This window comes from Pseudophryne corroboree, chromosome 4 (assembly GCF_028390025.1).
Source record: "Pseudophryne corroboree isolate aPseCor3 chromosome 4, aPseCor3.hap2, whole genome shotgun sequence".
NCBI classification, from domain to species: domain Eukaryota; kingdom Metazoa; phylum Chordata; class Amphibia; order Anura; family Myobatrachidae; genus Pseudophryne; species Pseudophryne corroboree.
The window spans coordinates 801,662,377-801,682,511 of NC_086447.1; the positions used below are offsets into that span (position 1 = coordinate 801,662,377).

The following is a 20,135-nucleotide window of genomic DNA, read 5'->3' on the forward strand; positions in this document are numbered from 1 at the left end:
TAAGTGACCACCCTCTGTTGATTTCAGGGGTCAAATTTGTGGCCCAAGATTAGTTAACCCTTGCAAAACTACAGCTACTTATTCAAAATGGTAAAATATGGTGTGTGTGCCCACTTTGCCAGTGTATTTCATGCCCAAAATAGCGTTGGGCCAAACAAAATCAAGTGGGTGATATGTAAGTGACCACCCTCTGTTGATTTCAGGGGTCAAATTTGTGGCCCAAGACTAGTTAACCCTTGCAAAACTACAGCTACTTATTCAAAATGGTAAAATATGGTGTGTGTGCCCACTTTGCCAGTGTATTTCATGCCCAAAATAGCGTTGGGCCAAACAAAATCAAGTGGGTGATATGTAAGTGACCACCCTCTGTTGATTTCAGGGGTCAAATTTGTGGCCCAAGACTAGTTAACCCTTGCAAAACTACAGCTACTTATTCAAAATGGTAAAATATGGTGTTTGTGCCCACTTTGCCAGTGTATTTCATGCCCAAAACAGCGTTGGGCCAGGCAAAATACAAGTGGGTCACATGCAAGTGACCACTCTCTGTTGATTTCAGAGGTCAAATTTGTGGCCCAAGACTAGTTAACCCTTGCAAAACTACAGCTACTTATTCGAAATGGTCAAATATGGTGTGTGTGCCCACTTTGCCAGTGTATTTCATGCCCAAAACAGCATTGGGCCAAACAAAATACAAGTGGGTGATATGTAAGTGACCGCCCTCTGTTGATTTCAGGTGTCAAATTTGTGGCCCAAGACTAGTTAACCCTTGCTAAACTACAGCTACTTATTCAAAATGGTAAAATATGGTGTGTGTGCCCACTTTGCCAGTGTATTTCATGCCCAAAATAGCGTTGGGCCAAACAAAATCAAGTGGGTGATATGTAAGTGACCACCCTCTGTTGATTTCAGGGGTCAAATTTGTGGCCCAAGACTAGTTAACCCTTGCAAAACTACAGCTACTTATTCAAAATGGTAAAATATGGTGTTTGTGCCCACTTTGCCAGTGTATTTCATGCCCAAAACAGCGTTGGGCCAGGCAAAATACAAGTGGGTCACATGCAAGTGACCACTCTCTGTTGATTTCAGAGGTCAAATTTGTGGCCCAAGACTAGTTAACCCTTGCAAAACTACAGCTACTTATTCGAAATGGTCAAATATGGTGTGTGTGCCCACTTTGCCAGTGTATTTCATGCCCAAAACAGCATTGGGCCAAACAAAATACAAGTGGGTGATATGTAAGTGACCGCCCTCTGTTGATTTCAGGTGTCAAATTTGTGGCCCAAGACTAGTTAACCCTTGCAAAACTAAATTTTTTGAATAAGAAGCTGGAGCTCGAATAAGAAGTGAATAAGAAGTGAATAAGAAGCAGGCTGAATAAGAAGCTAACTTCAGCATCGTTGTATTCCTCCGGGTAATAAAAGATGCATACACTTTTAATGTTAATATACTTAGACCGTAATACACGTTATTCATAGAGAGAGATAATTTGACTTTATACTCCTTTTTATTGAAATTTAGAAAGAAGCAGCAGGATTGATGAAGCTACTAATTCCAGTCACAGCTCCTGTCGATAAAGATTATTTTGTTTTCCTCCATTGTGTCGTTGTAATGTGTCATTCTGACACAAGATGGTGCTAGCTGAATTGGTGACCTTTAAAACAGAGATGACAATCCAAAAGACCCAGAAGATCATATATATTGGTTTGGTGACATTTCAGAAGGATCACCGTAATTCTAATTAAGTCTATACATGGTCCATTTAAAGATATGTACTTTTGGGGTAAATATATCGCCACTATACTGCCTCTTTTCCCCTGCTCTGGGCTGGCCGTTGTGGCCAGAGTTGAGGGGAGCCATGTCTGGCCTGCAATGCCAGCACTGACCTGGGACTCATTGTAAAAGGGGCTGCTTAGCAGTACACTGAACAGGCGTTAAAGATCCCGGTTGGCCAGTGACAGCTGTGATAAGCACACAGACTCCCAGCTGCGGTAGCAGGGGGCATGGGCGTTACAGGGGTGGAGAGTGGTAGAGGAAATCCCTCAGGCAGTCCTCTAATTCCAGTTATTGGTTGAAGATCCGGGATCAGTATGAAATCCTGTTGCACGGGATCTCAGAGCTCGAAATACAGACGCCAGGATCCCGCTGGTGAAAAATCCGACAGGGGTGAGCAAGGGGTGTTCTCCCCTCTCCCCACCCTCTAACCTTAACCCTCCCTACCCGCATCCTAACCCTAATCTTCCCCCTTGGTGCCAGTAAAGACATATGGGGAGATTTATCCAAACTTCTAAACAGTAGAGAAATGGACATGAGGAGAAGTTGCTCATAGCAACCAATCAGCTGCTACCTATCATTTTATAGAATGTGCTTGATAAATGCTAGCTAGAAGCTGATTGGACGGGTGGTCTTCAGTATGCCGAATGTCGGGAACCCGGTGCACAGTATACCGGTGCCGGGATCCCGACACCCGGTATGCCAACAGATATTCTCCCTCGTGGGGGGTCCACGACCCCCCTGGAGGGAGAATAAATAGCGTGGCGCGTGCCCGCAGCGTGGCGAGCACAGTGAACCCGCAAGGGGCTCCTTTGCGCTCGCCACACTGTCGGTATGCTGGCGGTCGGACTCCCGGCGCCGGTATGCTGGTCGCCGGGAGCCCGGCCGCCGGCATACCATACTACACCCGATTGGACGCTATGGATAACTTCTCCTTAGAAGGTTTGATACATGTCACTTACACAATAGTATCTATTTTTTGTAATTTATTTTTTAGATAAAATCAAGAAAAAAAATAGCTGGAAAGCTTTTGTTAAAGAATCTTTATTGTTACATTGAGTTTGTTAAGTGCAATACTATGCATTCATAAAAATGGCAGTCCATTATTGTTTGTCTACAAAATACATATATGGAGATAATTTACTAAAACATCTAAAAAAAACAAAAAAAAAAACACAGGGTAAAGTGGAGATGTTGTCCATAGCAACAAATCAGATTTTAACTATCACTTATCTACTACATTCTAAAATTATAGCTAGAATTTTATTGGTTGCCTTAGGAAGCACCCCCACTTTTCCTTTTTAGGAATTTTATTAAATATAACCAACCAAATGATCAGTCACTTGCACAAGTTATTCAAGAAACTAAAGACAGGGCCTGATTCTAATTTGGAAGTAAAGCAAAATAAAAGCAAGTAACTGTGCCCCTGGACAAAACATGTTGCACTGCAGGTGGGGCAGATGTGTAACATGTGCAGAGAGATTTAGATGGAGATGTACCAAGCAGTTATAGAAGCGGAGAAGTGAGCCAGTGGAGCAGTTGCCCATGGCAACCAATCAGCATTGACGTAACATTTATAATTTGCATACTATAAAAGTATACAGAGCAGCTGATTGGTTGCCATGGGCAACGTCTTCACTGACTAATTTCTCCACTTTTATCACTGCTTAGTACATGTCCCCCTTAGATTTGGGTGTGTCCAAAGTGAAATCCAAATTGCAGTGTAAAAATAAAGCTAACGTGTGGGTTACATGCAAAAGCAGCCAGCATTTACCCTGCACAGAAAATATATAACTGTATCTGCTCCCCTTGCATTGCAACATGGTTTGTTTCAAATACAAAGTTACTTGCGTTTTTGTTTTACTTCCAAATCAGAATCGGCCTCAATATTATTAGTTTTTATTATACTTAAAACAAGAAAAAAAAAATTGTAGAGCACCATTTGTTAAGGCATAATACATCTTGCATATTCATTGTGTTTCATACAATACTTTGCATTGTAGTGGTAGTTGGTTATTGTTTGATCAGTGAAAGGAATTCTTCCCTTGTCTTGGGGTCATCTCTGAAGATTCCGTGCATTGTGCTAGTTATAGTTCTGCTATTTATCTTCTGCACCCCTCTCATTACCATACACATGTGCCTAGGGGAAACCACAGCCGAGCGTTACATATTCCTTCCTTCATTTACTGATATCAATTACTTATCCATTATAAGGTGTGACAAAGCTATCACAAGTGTCGGTCACCCTCCCAAGCCTCTTCTGGGAGGGTGGCCCAACAAATTGTGTTATGTTGGCCGTTGATGCCATGTTCCACCGCTGGTTGTACCCTTTACATAAGTACATTTTGAGGATGATTAGTTTAGTTGCTTAAGATGACATGCAATTTATATGTGCAAATATAAACCCATACTCCTTTAATATTACATCAGTACTGTGCTATATTTAATTGAATGAGTCTTGTATGCAAATGTAGCTGATATATAGAATATTGGTTGGCGTTAACATACTGTTAACTGGAGAGAATCCATTGTAATTGCCCTCTTTTTGAAAATAGTACATACTGTATATTTATAGCGCCCTCTGTTTGCCACCACATTTAATTCAATACTTTTCCACCGTCATCCGTTTATGTGTAAACAAAGTGGGGAAAAAACAATTCTCACAGTGTAGTATTGCATTAAAAAAAAAAAAAAAAAAATTTAAAACCACTTATGCTATAGCTCACACTGAAATCTCTAAAGGAGGGGAAAAGCTTGCACTGAGGTAAAGAGAGAGTACTGAGGTGAAGAGAAAGTACAGATAGTCCATTATTACCCAAAATCAAGTCTGTAGAAACCTTTTCTTATGGGGATTCCCCTTCTCCAGATATGTGTACACAGATGATTTTTTGTTCTTGTTGCATGAAGGAAAGAGGCTCGGGACGCTCTTACTACAGTCTCCCAACAGGTGTTCAAGGGTCTTATCATTTAAAAAAAAAAATGAGAGACTGCATCTAGTCATACTTGCCTACTCTCCCGGAAGTTGTGGGAGACTCCCAATTTTTCAGGTAGTCCCCCACACCTGCGGAAGAGCAGCAGATCTCCCGCATCCTAGTGATGCAATTCGGATCATTTTAGCCCCGCCCTTCTCCCAGAAGACCCGCAAATTGCAGCGGTTTGCAAAAGTGGGTGCGGAACTTGATTACATCAGAACCGTGCCCTGCCCCCTGAGTGCCCAGCAGTGTCTCTTCACTGGGCTTCTCCTGGAAAGGAGAAAACAAAAGTTGGCCAGTATGCATCTAGTGCATTATCTTTTTTCTATCTTTTCAAGATATTTTTCTTTTCAAGATTTTTTTTAATACTAACACTTATAAGAAGCAAACCATGTTCAGGTGGGGTGGTCTTGAGGTTGCCGGCGGCCGGGCTCCCAACGACCACCATACCAGTGCCGGAATCCCGACCGCCGGCATACCAACAAATTTTCTCCCTCTTGGGGGTCCACAACCCCCCTGGAGGGAGAATAGATAGCGTGGTGCGTGTAGCAGGCCACCGTACCCGCAGCGTGGGAAGCGCAGTAAGCCCGCAAGGGGCTCATTTGCGCTCACCCAGCTGTCGGTATGCCGGCGGCCAGGATTCCGGCGCTGGTATGCTGGCTGCCGGGAGCCCGACCGCCAGCATCACGTACTACACCCATTCAGGTGCATCCTATAAAGTAAACATATAAGATTCACTCATACACTCAAAAGAGGAATAAAGCCTCCTACCATATACAAGCTGCTAAAGGCATGTAGGGAAACACTTTTGGAAAAGAACTTATGTTCGAAACATTTTACTAGATGCACCTACTGCACCCTGGGGACCTGGTCTTATTCACCATCACTGCTGACCTGAATAGCTTCCTTTCCAGGAACCAGGTGTAACCATGAGATCAGTGTTCTGTATATGCAGATTATGGGCTTGATTCATGTTAGTTCGTAAACCTGTTGGCTTATGCACTAACCTGATGATGGGGGAGCTGGACATGCAGGATCCGTTCTGTGCACGTGCAAAGTGAGTCCTGCATGATCGCTCGCAGTCCCCCCCTATTAGCAGCAACATGACTGACATGCTGCAGCGTTCGGGGGGGCAGAATGGGGACCATTCTATAAAATGAGGGCATGTTGCCCCGGTTTGTAGGAATGCAGAGGCCAGGCTCTGTTTGTTTGGACGCAGATTTTCTGGCCCTGGAAGAGGCGTTCTGACAGCCAGTCTGAGTAAGCTTTGGCTTACGCAGATGGCCGAGGGCTGTGACCGTAGCGACCAATAGTCTCAATGGTGATCCAATGCTGTGTTTTTGGATGCAGCACTCGGATCGCAGGTGTGTCCTATAGACGCCTCTTGCAGCATTCGCATATTCGTTGTATGGCATTACACAGACGTTCCTCTGCAGTTGTGCAATACTATATACTGTATATCTGAATCGGGCCCTTTATCTGGGCATTTGGTAGGCAGCTAGTACCTGTTCATTCTGCGGCATCCTTGATTTATATGATTTTCTGTGAGTGCAATTTATGTATACACTGTTTATTTCAACATTACTGCACTAGTGTATGTTATCTAGTTATTCTGCACACACACGTGAGGCATTATCATCCTAACAACTGACTGAAAGGGAGGTTTGACAAGGCTGATTAAGTGGGTGTGATATGCCTACATTTGCGGTACTTCTAGTAAGGAGATTTTCTAAGGGAGCTGTATGACACTTCACCCCTCTGGCAACTGTAAGGCACCCTCTCCTCATTCTGCTATTTCGAGCAATCACATTGGGATGTTTAATAAATAATCTATGCTGTCTATGTTGTGTTATGTCTATTCTTTTACATGTTTAAATTCATTGGAATTCAACCCGGGTTGGTCCGAAATGAATCCGGGATACAAGGCAGTGTAAACGGGTAACTCGGGTCATCAGACCCGGGGTCCCGTTCACTGTATAGAGAGAGCCACGTTCCCAGGGGCGTGTCAACAGAGGAGGGGGCCTCTGTGCAGCTCCAGCCTCCCCATTGGTTACCACACGGACTTGCTGTTAGAGCCGTGGTGGGTCCTAGTGCCTGACAACTCTTTTATCTGACTGATGGAAATAGCAGTAGTGCTGCTGCTGTTCTCCTTTTGAAAAAAAGAAGAAGTCAGAAACGACAGGGGGGGGGGCTTGGGCACGGGCCCGAGTGCCTCCCCCCTGGATCCACCTATGGCTCTGTGAGCTGCTGGTATGCCCCCTGTCTCTCTTTCCCAGTGAACAGACGCGTCTATTCACTGCTGCTCTAAGAGTGAGTGAGAGAGGGTCTCCTAACTGCCCCCTTCCCCACACACACAGCGGGACACTCCCTGAAAAACTGGACTATCCCTCCAAAATCTGAAACATTTGGGAGGTATGATCTAGGTACATTTTATAAAAGTGTCTTTTGTGTGGAAGTGACCTATTACATGTTAACTTCCATGATCCTCTCATTCGGACAGTTGTTAGTGAGCTGATATCACAGGAGTAACATGAGATATGTGGCAGCTTTAGGGCCTAATACAGACTGGATCTCTGCAACAGCAATCGCGGCCTGAACCTCTTTGCGGAGTGCGCCCGGGAACCCAGTCTCAGGGCTGCAATCGCCTCTGCCTGATTGACAGGCTGAATCACAGTTACCCAACATTTCACATGCACCACTTTTCATTGCTGCCGCTGCTGTATGGCAATATTTCTTAGATGTGCTAGAAAACTGCCGTGTGTTTGTGCCGCTGCACTGTCACTTAGTAACCAGCCAGCTCGCTGCAGTATTTGGCCTAAGCAGATGAAAACAATATTGTGAGCTGTGAGGTGGTCAAAATTGAGTGGAAATGACGGCTATTAAGGTTAATAATACTATAGAAATAAGAAAGACTCAAATTATGTGATTCTAGCTTTTTTGGGGGGCAGTTTTTGGAAACAATCCAAAACCAGTCACGGCTGAAATCCAAAACTAAAACTGACCGATTACTTAGAACCAAAACCAGCAAAAACGGTCCGGCGTACATCTCTAGTCTAGATAAGTCATGTTTTGTATAGGGCATTCATGGGTAGTTTCTGAGTCGCCTGCAGATGTAGCTACACTGCTTGACTGGAAATAAATGTGGATCTCTTCCGGTATTTAGCATTGGACGCATTCCTGCAGCTGCACCGTCTCAATGCATCCAGTTGTGCAGGTAACTATCATCACTATTGGCGCACGTTCCCACCATCTCTTCGTCTGATCGCCTCTGAAGAGCCCGCAATTCCACCTACACAAGAATGCCCACTTGCCGCCAAGTTACATCAACAAGGCCACAAGTGATGATACATCTTAGGACGGGTATGACTCTGAGTCGCACCTAGATACCCAACATTTCATATGCTCCACATGCCACATATCTGCATTTTTTACTCTTCATTAATACAAGGAAGAGCTTACTTACGATGCTTCAATGACAACAGCCACTCCCATTGGTTGCAGAGCCTCATTAATTGCTAGGGCAATTTGTTTTGTGAGACGCTCCTGAACTGTAAGTAAATAAAATGATTTAATGATGTGCGCTTAGACGGCCATCAAAACAGGACACAATGTGCCCAAATTGCATTGAAATTGTAATCATTGCAGTGTGAACAGAAACGCTTTAAAATTAAATAAACATATTTACATTGCTGAAATGATTCACATAGCCCAACATTTCAGTATGGAAAGTATCCTTTCCTCAGAGATACGTTTTAAGGCTGACAGTATAACCACGAAGGGTTTTGAGTGTTGACACTTTAATAATGTGCTGGTATTTCCCCTTTAAGGGAGTCAACTTAGTTTTAACAGCCATTAGTAGTTAAGTGGGAAGAAGCGTTTGGAGTTAATAGTGGTGTGAGGCAGAATATCTGCCTCTTTGTTCTGGTTTTCCCAACCTCCCACCCGTTTTCTTTTGGATAGTTTTTCATGTGTGCGTTGCGGTAAAGAATGGTAGCTTGTTTGTTAAGTTCAATTTTAGGCTTAGTGGGAACGCTCTCCTTGCTGGACAGAAAATGGTTACACCACCTGAACATGTGGGTTGTGGAATTGAGAGTGAACACCAACATTTGGTTCTATGTGTGTGTGTTTGGTTCTACCTGTCCGTTCTTTAGTGCTGCCACCATTTAAAAATGTAAATTTAAAAATATTGTTTGTCAGTAATACATTTCAGAAAGTTAAAATTCCAGCATTTCTGTCCGTGTTTTTATCCTTAGTGGTTGAGTTATGTATATGTAGTTTATTACATGTGTGATGAAATGAGAAGTCTGTGACAATTAATATAGCTATGCCTCATTTCCCATGTCAAATATGTACTTTTTATACCCATATCCGTATACATTCAGTTAGTCTATTTGTTCATTCTCCATAACATGTCCATTGCTGCTTACCCAATAATGAGGGTAATTCAGAGCTGATCATAGCAGCAAATTTATTAGTAGTTGGGCAAAACCATGTGCACTGTAGGGGGGCAGATATAACATGTGCAGAGAGAGTTAGATTTGAGTGGGATATTTTGTTTCTGTGCAGGGTAAATATTGGCTGCTTTATTTTTAAACAGCAATTTAGATTTCAGTTTGAACACACCCCACCCAAATCTAACTCTCTCTGCACATGTTACATCTGCCCCCAGAGGCGGATTGGCCATAGGGCTTTGAGGGAAGATTCCCGGTGGGTCGACGCATCCGTGGGGCCTGTTTTGTTTGAGGACATGTAGTCCTTTTTATAGACAATGAATAAGATGCAAAATAATTTGCATATATGAAAATTACTTTGCCAATTAGCCTGTGATTGCAGATGATCTAGTGTATGCTCTGTCTGCCTGCTTGGCTGACATATAAGATTGAGTGAATAGTGATCGGGATACGGTTGGTGTAATAAGCAAGAAAATATATCTTTCTAAAGAATGATATAGTTTCCTAAATTCTGAAGGTGTATCATATAATGTGCTCATAATATTAAATTTTAGTTCTTTTTAACTGCCCCCTTGATGCTGGACATCTCCACTATCTGGAAAGTCTTGGGGGGAGGGTGCTGCTGCCATGGCCCATGGCTAGACCACCTCTGGTGCTGCCCATGTTGGGCCACTAGTACAAATTTTTCCAGGGCCACTTTTTGTTCCCAATCCGCCCCTGTCTGCCCCCCTGCAGTGCACATGGTTTTGACCAACTGCTAACAAATTTGCTGCTGCGATCAACTCTGAATTAGGCCCATTGTGTTTAAATCAATCTTAATATTGTTAATATATGCAATTGTGTTATGTTATCTGTTACCCTTTAGATAATGTATTCATGTTAAACCTAGTTTCCTATTTTTAACTAAAGGGGGGGAGAGATGTGTGCTGAGCGATCTTAACACAAACCTCTCAGCACACATCTCTACCCCGCTCAGCACAATGGTAAAGTGAACGACCCGCTAGATTAAGCCTGCATGCAGGCTCAATCTAGCACCAGCGATAGCGATGTGCGGGGCCGCGCATCGCTATTGCTGGGGGCCAGACACACGGCAGATCTTAAACACGGATCTCTCCGTGTGTACTCCCCTTTACACTACAGTGGACACTCAAAGGGTGAGTCATAAAAGGCACCATTGTCCCTTTTTGTTTACTCCTTATTGTCCAACAGTGAACTGGCCAGACAAGGTGTCTCTCTGACTGATGTAATCACCTTGATTAGAATATGTATTGTATTCCAATGCTGTAAGATCCTTAGACAAAGAAATCAAACACCCCTGCAATATGAAGCTTCTGGGGGTATAAATAGAGCTAACCAGAGAGCTGAAAGGGAGATTCTATGCTCCTTGACTAAAGGTGGGTACACACTAATAGATATATCTGCAGATCAATTGATCTGCAGATATATCTATGGACGGATCGAGCAGTGTGTTCAGCATACATACTGCTCGATCCGTCGGGGACTGACGTCATGAACTGGGTGGGCGTGTACACACGCCCGCCTAGTTCAGCTGTCAATCACCGCCGGCCGCCGCAGCATGTGTACGGGCGGTCGGCCGACCGCCCCGTACACACACAGCGACGCGCCAATATATCGGTAGATATATTGGCCGTCGGCTGTGCTGCGCGGCCGACGCAATACGTCCGTGAACAACGGAGTTCACAGACGTATCGGCCGTACACACTGGCCGACGGTCCCGCGATATATCGGCCGTTCAGGAGAACGGCCGATATATCGACCAGTGTGTACGGGCCTTTAGAAGTAATGTTCTGTCAGGAGTTTGTGGTGGGAATTGTCATGTAGAATTGGATTACAGAGGTGTGCTGAGCTGTTTATAACATTCTGTTCAATAAACCACTGTTGGTTTTTCATCTACCACTGTGCCTGAGAGATTTGTAACCCATTATCTTCACAACATGTAACATGTATTCTATGCCGCGCCTCCACCCCCCTGCCTCATGCCGTGAACATCTCAGCTTTGCTTGAATACTGCCATCAGGCTACCTCCCACTTGCCTGCACCTCTTGTCATCTGTCTGTCGCCCCTCCCCACTAGATTGTTAGCTCTTCAGAGCAGGGCCCTCTTTCCTCTTGTTATCTAAGCCCTCGTCTCAACACATTTCACTCGCAGCTCTCCCCTACTCAACGACCATCTTTATCCTGCTAGTCAAGGCTCATCTCCATCTATTGCCACCAGCCTCTAGTAGTACGATGATCACTCCATCAATACTTGCATCTTAGCTGTATTATGTCTTGAGAACGTGTGGTGCTCTGTTACCTGTACTCTTTCTGTTATTTATTTACTGTAATGCTATGTTTTGTCTCCCTGTACTGTCCTTTGTACGGCGCTGCGAAACACGTGGCACCTTATAAATAAAATGTAATAATAATAATGTAAAGGGTAACACGAAAATCCGCCGTTAGTGAGCTTAGAAAGAATATGATATATGTGCTGTATGCATACTGTAAATGCCTCAAATAATAACTACAAATTCATGTGAACAAACCTTGTAGTCTCCGGCTGAAGATTTCAACAATTCTGAAGGGAAAAAAAATGACAGTAATATTTTTGGTAACACGTGATCAATGTATCAGTGCATCTTTCAGACTTTGTAAGGCCCTTCCACTGCGTTATTACCATTTGTTCAAGGGCTAAACTGTCTGTGTGTGCTAAGTGGGCTATGATATTGAAATGATAAAGGACTTAAACCATCTGTCCCTACCGTAACATCTCTCCAGTATACTACTGGGACATCTACCTCGTCTGCGTTCTCTTAAGCTCCTGTACCAGACTGTACACCTCATGTACAGGTCCAGCCCTATCATTACTTGATGCCCTCTATACATTCTGTGTTCTGACCTGCGTATTAGATAGTTGCTGATACCTACTTTGAACTATCCATCTATTTATTGCCTATGACTTATGGCTTTTGATTTGGTACCGATTCGACTGATGGGAATTGACCTGGTTTTAACTATAGGTTTTTATTTGTCCAACATATTTGTTTTGGATACATATCTCCTACACACAACGGGGCTGATTCTGAGGTGGGAGCAAAACATGACATAAAAGAGACAAAAAAGATTAGATAATGGTAGCTTATCTTTAGATTGAGGTAGAGTCAGAGATGCCCAACGCGTTTCGTCCTGTGGACTTCATCAAGGGGTGAACACCTACCATTATCTGATCCTTTTGTCTCTTCTATGTCACTTTTTTTGCTGTGGAAAAACATTTTTTCCCATTTTTATAATGATTTTAAGTTTCTACAGGATTTTATCACTGTGGTCCATTTTTATATTTTAATCTCTGTAACGGTTTTTTATCAGTGTACTTTTTGAAATAAATTGGTATTTTATTGTTTAAAAAAAACCACTCGCTGTCTATATATATATATATATATATATATATATATATATATATATATATATATATATATATATATATATATATAGTCACAACTCCATTGGTCGCTCACGTAATCCTATTCTCGCTGTTATATATATATATATATATATATATATATATAAACAATAGGCTAGAACCCACAGCACTCATACATCCGCTGTGCCAGTGGTATTTCTGACCACACCATTTAAATAAAAGAATCATACAAATTCAGCACTCACCGAATATTAACACTTCAAACTCTAATTCATCTGAATTCAGGGACTGTTAGTTCCAAAATACTGCACTAGTTTGTTAAGCTGATTAGCCACTTCACGGCCATTCTCATTTGGTCAGTCCCTACACTGACTTTCAAAAATCTGAGCATTGCTCTCAGGCATCTTTTGGATTTTAAATACACAGTATGCTTCTATCATGGGTTTAGGCCCTGTCTCCCTCTTTTAAAGAGACAGGAACCACACCCAAGCATATCAGTTAATAAACACCTGGGGAATTTCTTAAAATGTAATTTACATATGGACAATAGGGGTGCAAGAAAAAGTGCGACCACAAAAATTTTATATAAACAATAGGCTAGAACCCACAGCACTCATACATCCGCGGTGCAAATGGCATATATATATATATATATATACACAGAATATATACGCAGTATATATATATATATATATATATATATACTGCTCAAAAAAATAAAGGGAACACTAAAATAACACATCCTAGATCTGAATGAATGAAATATTCTTATTAAATACTTTTTTCTTTACATAGTTGAATGTGCTGACAACAAAATCACACAAAAATTATCAATGGAAATCACATTTATTAAAATATGGAGGTCTGGATTTGGAGTCACACTCAAAATGAAAGTGGAAAAACACACTACAGGCCGATCCAACTTTGATGTAATGTCCTTAAAACAAGTCAAAATGAGGCTCAGTAGTGTGTGTGGCCTCCATGTGCCTGTATGACCTCCCTACAACGCCTGGGCATGCTCCTGATGAGGTGGCGGATGGTCTCCTGAGGGATCTCCTCCCAGACCTGGACTAAAGCATCCGCCAACTCCCGGACAGTCTGTGGTGCAACGTGGCGTTGGTGGATGGAGCGAGACATGATGTCCCAGATGTGCTCAATTGGATTCAGGTCTGGGGAACGGGTGGGCCAGTCCATAGCATCAATGCCTTCGTCTTGCAGGAACTGCTGACACACTCCAGCCACATGAGGTCTAGCATTGTCTTGCATTAGAAGGAACCCAGTGCCAACCGCACCAGCATATGGTCTCACAAGGGGTCTGAGGATCTCATCTCGGTACCTAATGGCAGTCAGGCTACCTCTGGCAAGCACATGGAGGGCTGTGCGGCCCCCCAAAGAAATGCCACCCCACACCATTACTGACCCACTGCCAAACCGGTCATGCTGGAGGATGTTGCAGGCAGCAGAACGTTCTCCTTGGCGTCTCCAGACTCTGTCACGTCTGTCACATATGCTCAGTGAGAACCTGCTTTCATCTGTGAAGAGCACAGGGCGCCAGTGGCGAATTTGCCAATCTTGGTGTTCTCTGGCAAATGCCAAACGTCCTGCACGGTGTTGGGCTGTAAGCACAACCCCCACCTGTGGACGTCGGGCTCTCATACCACACTCATGGAGTCTGTTTCTGATCGTTTGAGTAGACACATGCACATTTGTGGCTTGCTGGAGGTCATTTTGCAGGGTTCTGGCAGTGCTCCTCCTGTTCCTCCTTGCACAAAGGCGGAGGTAGCGGTCCTGCTGCTGGGTTGTTGCCCTCCTACGGCCTCCTCCACATCTCCTGATGTACTGGCCTGTCTCCTGGTAGCGCCTCCATGCTTTGGACACTACGCTGACAGACACGGCAAACCTTCTTGCCACAGCTCGCATTGATGTGCCATCCTGGATGAGCTGCACTACCTGAGCCACTTGTGTGGGTTGTAGACTCCGTCTCATACTACCACTGGAGTGAAAGCACCGCCAGCTTTCAAAAGTGACCAAAACATCAGCCAGAAAGCATAGGAGCTGAGAAGTGGTCTGTGGTCACCACCTGCAGAACAACTCCTTTATTGGGGGTGTCTTGCTAATTGCCTATAATTTCCACCTGTTGTCTATTCCATTTGCACAACAGCATGTGAAATTGATTGTCAATCGGTGTTGCTTCCTAAGTGGACAGTTTGATTTCACAGAAGTGTGATTGACTTGGAGTTACATTGTGTTGTTTAAGTGTTCCCTTTATTTTTTTTGAGCAGTGTATATAGAGAGCAGGGAGCGCATAAGATTACACAGTTGTTTTAATATTTAAAAGGTTCTAAAGATACTGTACATAAAATTCCAACATAATAACCAGTTTTCAGAATGGTAATAGGTGTGCTGGAAAAAGTCCCATGGACCTTACACAGGGTTGGAAATAACGGGGTTAAACTTCTGGATGTTCACTTAAGCAGTTCAGTATTCAGGATTGCATTACTGGATGTACTGATGTTTGAGAGGCACCCTATGCTCCGACCTCTATGAACTCACTGCTTCTCTGTAGTAATCACTAGGCTGGAGACACCAAGGTGTCGAGCGGGACATACTGATGAAGAGAGTGCTTCACTCGGCCGTCTCTCACAGCCTCATAGGAAATGCTTGGGAGAATCTGCGCACTGCAGCTCCCCCTAGCTTCAGCTAGCTGCCACTGCCAGCTGTCTCTGGTTTCGAGGAGGCAGCTGCAGCATAACTCCTCCGTCGCCCACAAAAAAATAAATCGGTCAGCTGCGACGATGAATCGGTGGCCAGGGGTGGATTCTAGGTACTCAGAAACCCCTCCTGAGTGCGCTAGGGCCAACGGCTGGGAAAGTCGGCGAAAAGTCCACCCGGGTACATGCATCGCATTGCAAAAAGGTCCACTCTGACCCGCCCTGAGGTGAACAAGAGGACATCCTACAGACCACCTCACCTGTGTTGCTTACAGGACTGTGACCACCAGAAAGGATATAATAAAGCCCCTGGTGAGTTGCCACCTAAGTCGGAAAGAAGCAAAGCTTCTCTACCTGTGAAGAAACTGAAGATACTTTGGATCCTGTTCTCTGTCTTAACTCCTGTCATGCTGGAGACTCACATCACGGACTATGGGCATGAGATAAAAGGAAATAATGCTATACTTGCCATCCATAAGGCCATTGATAGAGCTAACAATGAGACTGACTGTTGGGTGTGTACACATTTGCCAATGTCAGCTGAGTCAGGGATACCCTTAGTAGCCATTCCGGTAACTTGGGAAGAAGCCATGAGATTTGATTGGGTATATTGGGAGGAGAATTTCTCTAGAACCAATATCAGTATCAAAATTAGTCCTCAGAGGCGAATAAATTCAGCACCCTTAGCGATAGTAGCCAGAGTAGGACAGCCTGCCATTTGTGTGGTTCATAATGATAAAAAGTCCTTATGCATATTCAACAGACAACAGATGGGGGACACTGAGTGTCCCCGAGGAGTCCTGGTACTGAACGGGAAGGATGGGGGAAGATCTACATTTAGAGAAATTTATGGTAATGTAAAAAACTCCATGCTTAGAATTTGGGAAAGAAGTGTGGACAATGATGGCTCGAACCCCTATAGTAAGATAGGTAACAACACTCACTCTTTCCTTCTCAGCACTACTCACCAATGTAATGGTGACAGGTGTCATACTCCCTAGAGGTTTTTAATGGTTTTGAGGGAAAAATGCTTACTTAAGGTTAGCACTAGGGGGATCAGGTAAGTGTGTCCTTTCTAAGGTAGCCCCCATGTTAAGAGTGACAAGAAAATTGCACTGAGTCCCACGTAATATCGATTATAAAGAAGTGTTCTACAGGGTCAGGCGAGGTATAGTATATAAAAATAGGTGGGAACAGTTCTATTTGCTTTTCCCCCAGGTAGGGGTAGGGATTCTGTCAGAAAGATTGGAAGCATATACTCACTACATGGACAAGATAGTAAATGAAACCAGTCATGCCATATAAGAAATAAATGAAGAATTAGCTCAAGTGCATAAAGTAGCTTTGCAAAACAGGTTTGCTTTAGACCAGGTGTTGGCCTCAGAGGGTGAGACATGTGCCTTGATAGGACAGGAGTGTTGTACTTACATTGCAGATACATTGCAGATAATTCAGATATAGTGGAGCACTGGATGAAAGATGCAAGGGTCTTTCAGGAGTCCAGAAACTCACTGACCTTTTATACACACACACACTGATTACAATTGGGTAGTTTCTGTTGTCATTATGATTTAAAAAGAGTAAACACAGTTGTTTGACAATAAATGGCTTCACCCAACCACTAACCATGAGTGAAAGAAAAGTTTGTGAGTTATCATTCATATTCTCTGACAAATGGCCAGAAAATCACAGATTCTGCTAGACAAATTCTGTAAACTTATGAGCACAACTATATATATATATATATATATATATATATATATATATATGATCACGACAAACGGCACTCAGCGGTCTTGTATCAATAATCACCCCATCAGCATAATTGCTCTGCAACGTTTCGTGTCTTTATTGAGCGGTCTTCAGGCAGTGCCATTTTTCGTGATCATATAATACTTTCAAGGATCGGGCACCGTGGCCAATAGCCCTCCCACAAGTGCTGAAAGGAGTGTGGCTTTGTGTAGAGGGGCATTGTGGAAGTCCCCTGTTTACATAACTATGGGGGCGTGGCCTCATGGGAAGCCCCCGATCACATCACTCTAGGGGCATGCCCGGCATCTCTGGAGACTCTCTTTGCACTGCCGTCTCCTTCTTAGTGACAGGAGTTGGGCAATGCAGGATAATGTCACACTGCAGCACACGGCTCCCAGTCACTGTCAAGGTTCTGGCATCTCGGTGTCATCCCCTGTAACCTCCTGCACCCCTCTGTATTATGCCTTTGATACACACACATATATATATATATATATATATATATAAATTCCAAAGGTCGGCACTCACGTCTGTCCCATATGTATAGCTTGCCAAGGTGCTGCGTCGACAGAAAGCATGTAGGTACACCCAGAAAACGGCACTCACTGGTCTCCCAAGAAAACACTGAACAACGTCCTCTTACACTTATGTGTATCCTGATGATGGGTTGAAATAAACCCGAAACGTTGATAAGAGGACGTTGTTCAGTGTTTTCTTGGGAGACCAGTGAGTGCCGTTTTCTGGGTGTACCTATATATATATATATATATATATATGGGAAGGTCTTGCACTCTCACAATAATAATGTCAACTGCTAGGGTGCCTATCAGGATCCAGTCACAGAAGGAACTGGGCCCATAGTACAATACAGGAAATCCCACTTTCGTGGGAAAAGATAGCACTCTCCAGACTATATTAAATAAAGTCAAAAGATAATTTAATGAAAAGAGTAGTCTCACAGTTCATATGTGGAATCAAACGATATCCATTAGTGTCCAACGTTTCGGTCCCCAGCGGGGGCCTTTTTCAAGGAAAAATAGTAATCAGCAGTGGCAGCAGTTCAACTTCTAATCAGCATGCAGGGAAACTGGAGACTTTATTTAATATAGTCTGGAGAGTGCTATCTTTTCCCACGAAAGTGGGATTTCCTGTATATATATATATATATATATATATATATATATATATATATATATGTACTTGGGTAATAAAACAAACTGTACTCCCTGCTCAGACTCCCTGCACTTTATGTATGCCCATTTGTTAGCAGAATCTGTCAACCAAATTACATTCTGCCAAGTGCTGGTCAGACTGGGAAGTTGTATACCAGCTGTGCAGAACAACTCAATATAGTATCTGGCAATGCCCATGATAGAGGCATACAAAGCTGAAGTATCAGCCTAGAGTATTTTTTCCATGCAGTAGCGCCTTGAGTCCTGTTAGAGAAAGAGCGCTATATAAATAAAACTATTATTATTATTAGTAGTAGTAGTAGTCACCACCTATTTATTAATAATGAGTTACCTTGCCAGTTTGCTCAGTCCGACAACTTTTTTATTTGGTAAATAGCCAATGTGAACCTAGGGATAAAAGGGAAAAAAACTCATGTAGAGGGATTTTTACTACTCTATATACGTTCTACTATACACATGGGTCACGTTTCATCATGTACATAAAATATTTCCTAAACCTTGTATCCTCTTGTAGCTTTCAGGTCAGTTTGAACAGTTTGCATTCATTTGTATATTTTCTCTTCTGTAAGCCATTTGAATTTATTCCAGTGTAAAGTAGACAGAAAGTGAGTGTACAGTAGAAAGGGAGTGTACAGTAATGAGAGTTGTTATGATGTCATTAAGTTTCCCCCTGTGTCCATATCTATATGATCAGAACACAGAAATCTATAACCTTGTCTAGACTCATGGGAAATGTACGTAGACTTCTAAACAGGACAGGTGGAGGAGTTGCCTATAGCAACCCGCAGCTTATAGCTATCATAATATAAAATGTACTAGATGAATGATAGCTAGAAGCTGATTGCTTACTATAAGCAGCACAATAGACTTGTAATCTTTAGAAAGCTTGATACATTGCCTCATTATTCTGGAATGTTTCTCCTGCTTCCAGACTGATTGCTCTCTGATCAGCGTAACACTAATACCCCCTTCACACCACTGCAAAAACTCGGGTATAGCCTGGGATAACCCGGGTCATGGCTTATTGTGAAAGGGTTAACCCAGGTCCAGTGATTAGGTAATCCAACCCAGATAGCAACCCAAGATGGTCCAGGAAGGACCCGGGTTGCAGGGTAGTGAGTACAGGTAACTCGGGTCGTCCTACACGGTTCCTATTCAAACCCTAAGGAGAGCCATCTCACCAGTGCATGCAGATGATGTCATCTCCTCGCGCCAGAAGAGGAGAGGCCTCAGCAATATCCTATGTCCAGCATGTGGTGTGAAAGGTTTTCAAGCCACTGTGACACGGCTTGAACCCATGACCAGTGTCCCGGGCTGGACTCAGGATTGCGGTGTTAAAGGGGTATAATTAATGGTGACATATACATGGATGATTCAGAAAATCAATTTTTCTGTTTACTATTGCATTTTTATAGCCAGACAGTATAATCCATGGATAAATTATGTGAAGTGGAATAAATCGGATTGCTTCATGATCTGATGCTCATTTTCACGGACATTATGTACCAATTAACTAGATCATAGAAAATGCAGAGTAGCAAGAGGCAAATCAAATAACTACTTTAAGCACATATTAATGTGAAGATTTTTTAAGATGCTTTTTTGACCAGGATGATCAAATGTGTGTGTCATTTTTTTGTATCATGCCTGCAGTACCCCTCTGTGCTTCCAGAGGTGATGCTGTGGCATTTGGACATTCTCTCCTCTCATGTATTGTTAATCTGGTGTCTCCTGCAATCACCTGCATCTGGTCCACTACTACATAACCCTGCCTCTCACCAGGCATCTTGCTGAGTGGTCATTAATGTTTCCTGGTCTCTGATAGGATAAGGTTGCTGTTCCTGGTCCTGTCTGCTGTCCATGTTT

The 20,135-nt window shown here is 43.2% G+C and overlaps 1 protein-coding gene across 1 annotated transcript in view; it reads right to left on the reverse strand.

The window, feature by feature from the left end:
* Nucleotides 1-3,424: 3,424 nt before the first annotated feature.
* The window catches only part of LOC134911794 (GTP cyclohydrolase 1-like), a 34,575-nt gene continuing 17,864 nt past the window's right edge, over nt 3,425-20,135 (reverse strand). The window contains exons 3-6 of the mRNA XM_063919827.1: nt 18,601-18,656; nt 11,739-11,770; nt 8,206-8,290; nt 3,425-3,910 (exon numbers count right to left, since the gene is read on the reverse strand). Coding sequence (XP_063775897.1) covers nt 3,784-3,910; nt 8,206-8,290; nt 11,739-11,770; nt 18,601-18,656 — 300 coding nt within the window. The 3' untranslated portion in view covers nt 3,425-3,783. The remainder of the gene's footprint in view (nt 3,911-8,205; nt 8,291-11,738; nt 11,771-18,600; nt 18,657-20,135) is intronic.